The sequence below is a fragment of the Brassica napus genome, chromosome A7 (assembly GCF_020379485.1).
Source record: "Brassica napus cultivar Da-Ae chromosome A7, Da-Ae, whole genome shotgun sequence".
NCBI lineage: Eukaryota > Viridiplantae > Streptophyta > Magnoliopsida > Brassicales > Brassicaceae > Brassica > Brassica napus.
In genome coordinates, this window is record NC_063440.1 from 11,458,411 (window position 1) to 11,471,138 (window position 12,728).

The following is a 12,728-nucleotide window of genomic DNA, read 5'->3' on the forward strand; positions in this document are numbered from 1 at the left end:
TTTTGATTCCTTGTGTAAATATTCACATGCAGGTAAGATTGTACGTCCACATGAACTCAGAACCAACAGTAAAGCTTTTAGTGTGGTGAAGAGGATAACAAAATTGAATGATGCGAAGATCTCATGTTAAAACCTATCAGTGGCTATCACAATCCCATTAAAGCAGTGCATTTTGGATTTTCAGTAAATCAAAAATCACATGCCTATAGATATTAAACTTTCACTCTCTTTGCCTATCTGGCAGAAGAGCTTTCGGCAATTTTTTGCGCCAGTAATATAAACATCTTTTATCTGAAGATATATAAAAACCTTTCTTGTCTTCTTTGGAAAGATGACAACTAAACAACATTTTCTTACCACTCACTTACAATTTAGAAACAAGCTCGAGAAACTATATTTAACTCTTGCACAACGTGCGTATCAAACAAAGTTTTCATTTACTGTTTTAAAAAGTTTTGACCAACAAAGTGTTAATGTGGTTAAAAATATGTATCCATTTTTAGAAAATTTGGAAATTTATCAAAGGCCATACTAATTTGGAAAATGTATCCATTTTCTATTGTAATTCAAACCAGATTAAAATATATTCAGGATTTTCTTTTTTCTAAGTTAAAATCTCACATAATGTTTGGGCCTTGAGCAATTGCTTACTCTATCAACTTTGTTATGGGTAGGTCTTGGGTGGACTTCGACCTTTATGGGCTCTTTTCCTGGGGAAGATTCAGCAACCTAGGACCGATAAATAAGAGACATTGGAATTGCAGAAATTGTAGTGATAATTAAAGAAAGAAACTTTGGCTTTGTCACTTTCTCAGGTCATACGCTGCATGAATCTCACTAATGGTTTCATTGTCAGCATCAAAGGCAACGTTGGTGCACTTGATTGGGAAACCGTATCTTCAAACGGAAGGAAGCACATTAAGGTAACATTCCGGTTTGTGGAAAGATTTAAAAGAATTGATTTGATTACCTATGTCACCAAAGTATACTTACATTTTTCGTCACACATCTTTTTAGAGTAGTGGAAAGATGGGTGGACCTATCGAAAATTGATTCGCAATACCGTATGAGTGAGACTAAAGTATAAGAAAAGATCATGGTCGTAAACAAGACTTTCGAGCTTTCAAAAATTTAATGCACCGCCCATCGGATGGGATGGGGCTCACGAGCTGAGTGACCGGACGTGGGTGGTAACATTAGCCGTGGATAGACGGACATTATAATTAAGTCACAGGTGAATCACATATTCAAAAACCAAAGTAGTAAATAGTACTGTTGAAAAGAGTAATGTTCCATATACGTGTAGATTACTAGGAAATTTTGTAGAATTTAGAGGGGCATCGGTCTGAGCATCGAGCCACCTTTTGGCATCAAGCTATAACCTTGACTAGAAATTAGTGACGACCACTTTAAGAGGATTAAGCACCACGATAGTGCGGGGCGTCTTTTTATTCAATTCTTCTCTGATATGATGTTCAATACGAGTCACATGTATCATGCTACCATCACTTCGACATACAACAATCAGCAGCAGATTCAAAGAATGAGGAGAACACATTCTTCTGTGCAACCATTGGTGACTTTTGTTTTACTTGCCTGTATACGCAAAAGCTCCTACCAACGTACTACATGCCTCATCAAAGTCATTAAACTTGAAGTCCTAAGGATCAGGGCTCTTATACAGAGAGAATCAAAACAATATTCTCCATTTTTTTCCATTGACAAAGCAGAACCTAAGCCAAGAAAGGGCAGCTCTGACTGAGAACATTTCAGCTGCAGAGACTGTTAATCAAGGAGCCATATGCTTGAGAGATGTCAATTCAAGTCCCACATTGGAAGTTTAGACAAAGAGTTTCTAATATATAAAGAGATGTACAACTCTAATAGTATGAGACTTTTTGGGAAGGAGCCCAAAAGTAAATCCATGCGGGTCAGCCTCTTAGGCCCAAAATGGACAGTATCGTACTAATCAGAGAATATAGAGTTAGACATGGGATTTAATAAATCCCAACAATGCTAACCGGAGATAATGTAATAGAGCAATGTAGGACGATGCACAAGAGCATTTGCAAGGAGAAATTAACATCAATAAGTTTCTTCAAGCATTGACAAATATATTCTAGGCAATTTAGCTTTTATACAAAACAAAACAAAATTGCGAAAATTCATGTTGCTAACTTGAAATTGAGATTAGATTAACAAGAATATATCTCATCGCCCAAACCGGTGCTGAGGAAGAGCTTAACAGATTCCTCGGAGTTATCGTCTTTGGGACGCATGGCGCCGAAACAAACAGTCAAAAAAGTAACTGAAAATGTGAAAGGAGACAACGACTTCTCTAGGGTTTAATGGCGTGGGCGAGACGTTATTTTTTTGTCCGTTTTTTTTCTAAACCGAACTGAACGACTCTTTGGTTTATTCTAAACCGGAGTGATAGACTCTTTGGTTTCCTTTTAACCGAAGATTGCTGATATAAATAAGAGATAGACTGGTAGAGTCTCAGCCTCTGTTTGTCGCGCCGACGCGTGATCTGTCCACGCCAATATCATGGCTTTCGGTTTCCAGCCATGTGCCCACATCCGTAACTGTTTGATTGATGCTTACTATAAACCGTCGGAGCTCCGATATGCAGACCAGCTGCTCGACGAAATCCCCGAGCCAGATAAAGTCGCCAAACCACCATGGTCTCCCGCTACAGGGCATCGGGAGACACATCACCATTTCTTTGGGGGGGGGGGGGTGGGTGTTCGAGGAGACTCCAGCGAGTATGCGAGATAGTGTAATGTTCACGGCAATGATTTCTGGTTATATTAATCGAGTGACGTATCAGGAGGTGTTGGAGATGGTTAGAAGGATGGTTTCATCTGGAGTTGAGTTCGATGAGTTTACATATCCTAGCATTATAACTTTATAATGGTGTATATACCACTATTAGATTGCTTCAGCTGGGAAAGCAAGTTCATATCATAACTTGCTCCCAAAGGAAACCAATCCCTCAAACCAGTGGCGGAGCCAGAAATATTTTTGACTGGGGTCATAATATATAAATTTAATATTTATATATTATTATTACATAAAGATATTTTTTTTTTTACAAAATTAAAAGGACATATAAAAATTTATACAAAAATTAGTGGGGTCAAATACTATATTTTAACTAAATATTACAGTAGTTTCCAAAAAAATACACCAAAAAATTTTTTTCCTCCAATTTTAGTGGGGTCACCTGACCCCACACTCCCCTCTCTACCTCCGCCCCTGCCTCAAACAATAACCAAATTCTTCCAAAACCTCTGAACGTTCATAGTTCTTTATCATTTAATTCCACCCAAGACTGGACAAACAAAATTCAGCGCTAAGAGTTGAGGTTAGTTCTGTCTTGAATGGCTATTATGTCGTGGACCACTTGGGAGTTAGTAATGGCAAGCTTAACAAGAAGCAAAAGGAGTAGTATTGAGGGTCCTTTGTTTCTTTCTCGCTAAAGAGAATGTATTATGTTTCTTTCCAACTTCCAATTTGATAAAAAATATTTTAACCAAAAATAATTTTATACCATAAAAGTAGCAGGAGATGGGTTAACAATATATCATCAACATTTAAATTAAAGTAGATTGGTAATTACAAAAATTACAAATATAGCTGAAAATATATACAGTTAATACTTGTATACATAAATACCCACAAATTCAAGTGGCTCTTCTCTATGAACTTAAAACTATATAGTTAGTTTGTAGAGGGTGAGCCAACCAGAATCAACCACTACAGAAGAGTAAAGTCAAGCACGGCGATTGCTTAACCAGGTTTCTATCTGGTTAAACCAAATTAGGAAGAAGTTAACCGGCAAGAGCGAGTGAAAGCACTCATAAACTCCGGAAAGCGGAAACGAAACCGACGCGGGAAAAATAGTTTCAAGTCCCCCACACAAGCATTTGGTCTCAACTTTTCCTAGGAATAAAAAAAAAAATACTTTCAGCCTTTCTAAGTTCAACGATCTGTGAGCCAAAAAAAACTCCTTGCACAGACTCAATCTCAAAGAACACTGAGCCAGAAAACTCTCTTCTTCACACATTAAGCTGTTCCTAGATCTGTAACTGCTTGTATAAGTAGATGAAAAGACAAGTCATTTGTTTAATTGACCTAATCTCACAAAAGATTTTTGGGTTTTCCTCTGCCGGTGCATCAATGTTTTTTTCACGCAGAGCATATGAGAAGATGCTCAGCGATATATGAAGCATGTGAAAAATCTGAGATCTAGCAACCTCTGAAGCTATTGGTTCTTGGTGTAAGATTTGTAGTGTGATCACTCTGAAAGAAAGAAGAAGCTTTTTTTTTTTCTTTTGTGAAATGAAACTGTATTATATATTTAATCAACCGGAACCTACACATTCTCCAAAGCTTTTTGTACAGTTTATTCAGAACAAGTTGGGAAGAAAAAATCATTAACAAAACGAGAAATTAGCAGAACATGAGAGGGAAGGGAGCTTCAAGACTTGACCCAATTTCAAAAGATTGACAACTCTTTGAAACTTCACGGCAACTGAATTACATAATCTTTTACATCATCATCGCTGTATATTCTTTAAAAAAGCAAAGAGATTCATTCAGAACTTTTCAAAAACTACAAAAGGCTGATGGGATTATGATCATCATACCTTGGTTTCTTCAGGGACCTTATAGGCATCAAGCGTCACTTCACTCAGATAAAACCCAGGATGCAAGCTCTGTATCCATGGCAAACAACAAAATAAATCAACTTTCAATCACATCAGATCAGATCAATCAAGAAACTGAACAATCCGAGACTTACGTCGAGCTTCTTCTGAACGGTCCTCGGCCGCTTCTTTGGCCGGCGCGGTGGTCGGTGCCCAAGAGCCGCCATGAAATCCTCCTCGATCTCCTTCTTCGACAGCTTCACGGAGAACTTGCCCCGCCGCATCATCATCTCCTTCGCCGCCGTCTCGGCTTCCACCACTCCGCCTCTCTCCTTCACCCTCGGCGGCGAAGGATTCGCTATCCTCTCCGAAACAGGCTCCTTGCACGCGGCCCTCCTTTTCCTCAGATTCCACGGCTTCGCCGGAGAAACCTTCTCGCGGCCGGACTCGTCGGTCTTCCCCTCTTCTTCTTCGTCCTCGAGCGCGTGTTCCCTAAACATCGATTGCGTGATCTTATCCCTCACCGTCTTCAGATCCGACATGATCTTCACCCTGAACTCCTCGATCCCTTCTTCTTCCTCCTCGCCGCCGTTCTCCACAGATTCGAACGGTGCGCGGCGGTGCTGGTTGTTGATGCTCCTCCGGTGATCAGACGGGATCGAAGCAGGGAGTTTGAAAGGCGGAGATCGGCGTCGGAGCCGGTGATCGCCGGAACCGCTGCGCAAAGAATCGATCCTCGAGCACTTGAGATGACGCTGACTCCCCCACTTCAAGTCCGGGAGCGTGAAATTATGGAGACTCTTCGGTCGCTCCGTTCTCCTCCTCGTCGGCGTCGTCATCTCACCGCGTAATACCATTGATCGTTGCACTCTCTTCTTCTTCGAGAATCCCAAACGATATCGACCAATCTATCTCTTCTCTTTAAACTTGAGGATTTTCTCGCCGGAAAGTTTTACCGGCGGTGGTGTTTTTTTTTATTTTTCTCGGGTTGGTTTATTGTTAACGATACAGCCAAGGGAGAAGCCACATCTTTTTCTTATATATACGGTAAAGGGAGGGTACTTTCGGAAAATGCAGATTATGACAAATTTTATTTATAATCTTTTTTCTTAGCCTAAACATGTATAAATAACACTCTTTTTTTTAATCAAACATGTATACGCCATATAGTAAGTCAAATACTTCAAAAGAAATGACTTTGACCATACTTTTGGTAGATAAGCTTTTATTCATGACTAATTTTTTGAAAGTATATGGTGTATCGAAACTTAACTATCTAATTTTATGTGGGCTTATATACCGATGTAAAAGATACATGATTGTTCGTAATAAGAATTAGATAATCCAAATCGCGTGATCACATAAACAGATAAATCTGGAATGGTAGATTTTTTTCCGTATTTTATCTTATCATAATGCAATGTGTAGGTAGTATTTCATGCCTGAACTATAAATTTTACATTGAACAATTTGATGTCGATGTTTTCGTATTAAAATCTTTTAGTAAACACTGATTTTGTTTTTCTTCCACTTGAAATAACTTCTCACATTCTTTAACAATGAACTCTTCCATAAAGCGGTTGTTCTATTGTAGTTTTGAAAGGATTATGTTTCGATAATAGTGTCGTTAGGATTGGTATAAAACAACAGTGATTCACTATAACCACAAAACGATACCTCTAAATTAAGATGATAGAAAACTCATGAGAAACACTAGACCCCGGCACAATTGCTGGAATCCACACTTTGGGTGTACCAACAATTCAACAAACTGTTCTCTAGGCTCTTTCTCAAAAAGAGAAAAAACCTTTCTCAAAAAAAAAAAAAAATACAATTCAACAAATCATTCTAAAGTGACTTAAGATATTACGACCGATGAAAATCGAAGGAGAAAATTGCTACCAAAGTTTATCTAACTTGAAATTTTTTTTTACCTATGATTTTTTTAAAGGAAATGATGTTCTTAACTTTAAATCTTATAATGAATATGACAAAAGGTGGGTTTTTAATTTCTAAAATATTTTGCAATTGACAAATTAGAGACTCAAATATCATATACATATATTTATTATATTCCTACTAGTTGGAGATGGATTCATCAGTCCACGAGGCCCATTGAATAAAAAACTAGGCGCACTAAATCGACTTCAACCCGGCTTAACTTTGTGCCCTGAGATCGGCTCGATGGCACAACTCAGACGCCACGAGCTCGGCTTCATAGCTCAGCGACTAAAGTAACGACCCGAAGGCTCGTCCCAATCACACGGCCCAATCACTCAGCCCCTAAACCTGACCCAATTCATTAGGGAAAATCGACTTAGGGCAAAGAGAAGAAGGATTTCGTGTATAAAAAAACAAGGGCAACAAAGAAAGAGATCAAGACCTGAACACATAGAAACTGACAGCTAAAAATTAAAGTTTGTCTACTCTTACTCTTTCTTGATAACTCCGACGAATGCCAGTTTATTTCTCCGTTTGTTCACTCTCTCTTCCGATCAATAAAATACCTTTGAAATAATCCACAGTACATTTTGTCTCTCCTTGTCTAAGCCGACTAAACTCAGATTCAACACCACTCGAGGGTTTTAGTTCTGCGGAGATGATTGAAAATGGGAGCTCCTACTTGGATTACCGGAGCACTAGAGAAGCCACCTGAAAAGACGGAGCCACCCCAGTTTCAGTTTGACTATCTTTCTTATGATTTCCTGAGTCTAGTTGGTGGGTGTTGATTTTATTTGGGAAACTTTCCTGGGTCAAATTATGTGATGATGATACGTGATTTGTGTATGCAACATTTTTTGTTATTGAAGTTCATTGCATGTTCGATCAAGACTCTCACTGGAGCTATGCGTATAGGTTCTAACAAGCTGCATCTGTTCGAATTCTTAGGTAGTGTGAAGTGTGATCATTACAAGCCTACATAATAGGTTTTAGTGGAATGTATCGAAATGGCTTTCACCAACCATTATATTTTTTCTGCTGAGATTCGTTTGACAATCCGTCCCGTGGACTCTATACGTTCTATTGTCTTCAGGCTGGCTCTGCAGAATATTGACTCCAACCCCTCACTTATGAGCCCTCATTGACTCCATAATTAGGTTGTGGTGCGCTTGGTGTTACTTGAATTCAAGATCTCACCTTTTAACAACCCTCCCACACATTCACCAATTGATCTACATGTCAATTGGTGACAACTCGTCTAGTGAGAATGTTGTTAAAGGATGAAGTCTTGGGTTCGAAGAGTGCCAAGCGTGCCAATAATCTACTTGAAGAGAGCTTTGAGCTTACAAGTGAGGGGTTAGGATTGATGTCCTACAGGACCAGTCTGGGATCCACGGGACGTTGTTACAATTTGTTTCTTCAAGTAATTTTGCCTTGTCATAGGATGAGATTAGTTTCCCAATAATCTCCTATGCTTCTGCTATTAGGGATCTGTTGTGTCTTTAATTGTAATGGATATTCTGGTATCATGCACAGGTCTACTTCTCAGTTTATAACTCTATCAATTAAGATGTGAGTCAAATTTTTGTTTTTTGTTAGAACCTTTTGAGTTAATATTACACACAGTTACATATGATGAGTATGATAAACAAAAGGTAGTGCAAGTTATGTCACTATGTGCATTCTCTCAGTACCTACGGCTTCACTACATGCTATATTGAGAATAAACCAATACCTCATGATGGATCTTAGCAGTCGTAGGCGCTAATATTCGGTGTAGTTGATTTACTTGTCCATTGGTCAGTCACAGAGATCGGTGAACGTGGAAATTTCATATTCTTTATAAGCGAAGCCTCGTCCCACTCCGGTGGTGAAGGATAAGAAGTTAGCGTCTCTTCTTTGCGATCTTCCTTCTGGATTCCCTTTAGCTCTTGCACAACTTGTTCCATTCTCGGCCTCAGTGTACTGTCTTGCTGCAAGCACCTAAAAGCCAACTCAGCCACCATTGTAGTCATTTTACAAACTCCTTCATTCTTTCCATATCCAAGACTCTTATCAATCAGCTCGTGTGTCGCGTGGTTCTGTATCTTGTTTATAGCTAAGCTCGACAGGTTTATCTCACTCTTGCACCTGTTTATATCAACAGCAGGCTTCGACGATATCAGCTCGACAAGAACCACTCCAAAGCTGTATACGTCACTCTTATCGGTTAGATGATAGCATCGATGATACTCGGGATCAACATACCCCGGAGTACCCTGAGGAGCGGTTGAAACATGCGTTACATCACTCGGACACAGCCTCGATAACCCAAAATCAGCTACTTTGACTCCGAAGTTACCGTCCAGGAGAATGTTTGCTGTCTTGACATCACGGTGAATGATATCAGAAGCGTGGAGGTAAGCCAACGCGCTAGCTGTTTCTATGGCGATGCTCATGCGCATCGACCATGTTAAGAAGCATTTGTTTCTCGAGTTTTCGGTTTCGCCATAGAGATGATCTGCAACCGTACCGTTTGGAACAAACTCGTAGACGAGGAGAAGCTCTCTGCTGCGGCGCGAGGTGCAGCCGTAGAGGGAGACTAGGTTCTTGTGATGGAGACGTGTGAGGATCTCTATCTCGTTCATGAACTGCTCGAGTCTTCTGTAGTTGTGCTCGTAGAGACGCTTCACTGCAACTTCTCGCCCATCACGCACTTTTCCTGAGATCAGAAAAGCATAGGTCAACTTCACTTTCTACAATGGGTAGTGCACTGGTTATCTTACCATAGTAGACAGTGCCAAAGCCTCCATCTCCTAGTAACCTGTCTTTACTGAAGTTATCTGTTGCTTCTTGAAGTTCTTTATAGGAGAAGATTGGTAGCTTAAAGAAGACATTGCTAAACTCAACGTCGGATTTGGAGTTGTTTCTAGATAGGAGATCTGGACTTGTTTTCCTTCTGTACATCCTATGGATGGTGATAAAGAGTGCCGCCAAGATGATTATCAAGATGACAGATCCTCCTATTCCTGGATAGAGTTAGAGAGGAAGTTGATTCAAAAGTTTGAGAAAGATGAAACTTGGGAGAAGTAAATTGAATTATTACCTAATCCTAGCTTTAACTTCTCTCCTTGGTGGTTGTTTGGTCCTGCAACAAAGAAGAGGTAAAAATTGAATTATTGTCAACTCCAAATGTTTCATTCATCATTCATGGTATTGTATCATACTTTTGGTTCCCCCAATGCAGCGAAACTTGTCGTTGATCATGTTACATTCTCCTCCTCGTCTATAGCAGCGATGGCAGCTTCCAGGCAGGTCTATATGAAGAGAGAAAGTCGCATTAAGATTAGACTGGTTCTTGTTTCTTGGAATCACCCAGCTCTCTGGAGACTTGATAACTGAGCACCCTGAATGTTCTTCCAATTTGGAGTAGTACAAGCTGCTTCCTCCTCCTTGGCAATTTGCATAAGTGAAACCATTCTTCCTACTGTTGTTGCATTTGTATAAATCGGTCAACTCGAGCCATGGAGAATCAGGAATAGAGAAGCTTGACAAGTCAGTACAGGACCCTGTTTCCAAGCTTTGGTTAAGCCTTGGGTCTGTAATGGTTATGGTGTTTGCTTGAGAGACGCTTATGACTTTATACCATAACCCTTTTTCCTCAAGCTGTATCTCTGGAAAATGGTGATCACTGCAGTTCAGCTTGAACAAACCGCATCTAGACTCCATGTCTGTCCTAAAGAAAGGGAACTTGAAGTCGAGGCTTCCACAGGAGAATGTGTCGCAACGTGTCCTGTTCTTTCTCTGAGCTTCTGCCATGAGAAAGAGGAGGAAGAAGAAGAAGGCCAACACAGAGATAGTCTTCATTTGTTGTTGTGATCTACAAAGAGTATCAAGAGTTTGGTTCTATCTTTGAAGAGATTGGATTATAACTCTCCTCCTATCCTTGATGGTCCTTGTCTAAACAGTATTAAGACAGGAGCGTTGACTTTTTGAAGGATTCAGACAGAGCTACAGAGTAATAAGAGTCGTTACAAGAGAAGATGATGAAGATTTGTGATGGCAGTTTTAAAAAAAAATTTGCAGTAGTCGTTGAATCTTGCAGCTTTATTGGAAAAATAAGATATGAGGGTGAGTTTGACCGGAGACTCTGGTGGAATGGGGAATTTTCAATTCAATAGAACTGTGTTGCATATTCAAGAATCAAGATTTGACCACGCATCGCCCATCTTCCATTTTTAAAACGTTATAAGCATTGAAAGAGAGACTTTTGGTTTTGTCTGCTCTTTAAATTATCCGGTTTAAAGATAATACCCGAGCAAAAAATCATTGTAAATGATATGATTTATTATTATTTTTGATAATGATGTCGCGCTATACACCATAGAAGACAAGATGTTTGAATATGAAATTATTAAAGATGGCGACCAACTTGAACAATAGAGAATAAGTTTTTAAAAAGATTTGTAGAGCTAATGAAACACGTTCTCTGTAGAATAAGGACGACACGAGGGCTGCTGCTCATGTTTCGACTAATTTGATTGTATCGAGTTATAGAGTTTTTGATTAACTGAAGATTTTTTATTATTCACTGATGATGAATCTAATCGGTTATACAATAGATCATTAATTAAAATGAACATATAGTTAAGCAAAACATTTCAAACTTAAGGACTACTATCTTTGTTCTTGACATCACTCCCACGACTAACCTTGGAACTAATTTGCATACTATTATTACGTATGGGATGATGAGGCACGAACTTTTGGGTCTATGATGATTGGTTGGAAGTCAATTTTAGGATATTGAATTTAGAGCTCCTTTTAAAAACTGAAGTTGGTCAACTCTCTTCTGCCATTGTTTGTTTTTACTTTTGGTAAATCTCCTAAAGAAAGTCTTCCATACCTGGAGCTGGAGCAACTTTTTTATTCGGTTTAGTTTTTAGTTTTTTTTTTATGATGGATAATTATGCTATTACAAATTATAAAAAATATTACAAACGATTCTAGAGCCGACAATTCAATCTACTTTATGAAGATTCACCATTGACTGCATCACAGTCGTCATATAGGATTCATGTTTGACGGTACTTAGCATATTTCTTGTAAGCATTTTCTCCATCAATTCGCACTAAAAAGAAAAAATCTAAATGCTGAGGGGAACCTTTGTGTGTGAATCACACTATAGAGATAAATCTCATGTTAATAGGAAATAATATGTGGTGGTAGTATGAATAAATACTGTATAGTGTATAGGTATTTTCCAAAAATATTACAATGTTCAAATAAGTAAAGGTTAAAAGATTAGAGCACTTTCAATGTTATTTTTTTATGGAGTTGACTTTAGCTTAATCTTATATATAAAGTAAATTTTTCTCTCTTCTTATGACGTGGAATAGGGATTTGTTGACATGTGTCCTCTTTTTTATTTTACATTTTAGATTCTTCTTCTTTTAGATTATTGCAATTTGGTTCACTATTTTCTAATTATGCACTATCTAATCCTTCTCACACTAACCATCATCATTTGAAGTTTGATAATCTATTTTATTGTTCAAAAAATTGCAAAACGAATAAAGAAATAAGTAAAAAAAATATAAATGTATTTTAAATATTTAATTTATTCACAGCTAAAAATAACATAAACTTTTGCTATTTTATTATTATTTACTATTTTCTATTATTTCATTTACAACTAATTATTTATCTTAATATTAACTAAACTAAAGCAGAACACATAATCTAAACATAAAACCTCCATAATCACAGAGAAAAAAATACCAAGGTAACAATAACTCAATAAAGATATAGAGCTCAAAGGCGATCAAAAACGAAAACTAACTTACCCCACTTTATCATAAAGTATCTTGGCCAGAACAATCAAAAATCATAAAATTGTAGAAAGATAATTTTGAGATAAAGCAATCCCTCGAATACAAAGGAGCTTGATCAATGACCAATGCAAAGAACCAAGAAAGCGGGTTAGAGGCAGAATAATCAACAGAAGGCAAAAATCACCACGAATCATGAAGAGACATACATAACGAACGATAATCACAACCACCAGCTAAGAGGTAAGAAGCACCTCACAAACTAAACAAGCACAAACAAGACGCCTATGCCGATGAAGAACCACAAAGCTCTGGATAGAAGGGA

At 38.3% G+C, this 12,728-nt stretch overlaps 2 protein-coding genes across 2 annotated transcripts; both read right to left on the reverse strand.

Moving 5' to 3' along the window:
- Positions 1 to 4,499: 4,499 nt before the first annotated feature.
- LOC106412185 lies at positions 4,500 to 5,670 on the reverse strand. The gene is made up of 3 exons (XM_048736688.1): positions 4,808 to 5,670; positions 4,653 to 4,721; positions 4,500 to 4,577 (listed from the first exon to the last, which is right to left on the reverse strand). Exons 1-3 carry the CDS (start codon positions 5,507 to 5,509, stop codon positions 4,563 to 4,565), a joined length of 786 nt encoding a protein of 261 aa, XP_048592645.1. The 5' UTR covers positions 5,510 to 5,670; the 3' UTR covers positions 4,500 to 4,562.
- A 2,340-nt stretch (positions 5,671 to 8,010) lies between these two features.
- LOC106412535 (LEAF RUST 10 DISEASE-RESISTANCE LOCUS RECEPTOR-LIKE PROTEIN KINASE-like 1.1) lies at positions 8,011 to 10,926 on the reverse strand. Its single transcript, XM_013853440.3, has 4 exons — positions 9,800 to 10,926; positions 9,679 to 9,720; positions 9,359 to 9,601; positions 8,011 to 9,294 (listed from the first exon to the last, which is right to left on the reverse strand). Exons 1-4 carry the CDS (start codon positions 10,437 to 10,439, stop codon positions 8,342 to 8,344), a joined length of 1,878 nt encoding a protein of 625 aa, XP_013708894.2. The 5' UTR covers positions 10,440 to 10,926; the 3' UTR covers positions 8,011 to 8,341.
- Positions 10,927 to 12,728: the final 1,802 nt, after the last annotated feature.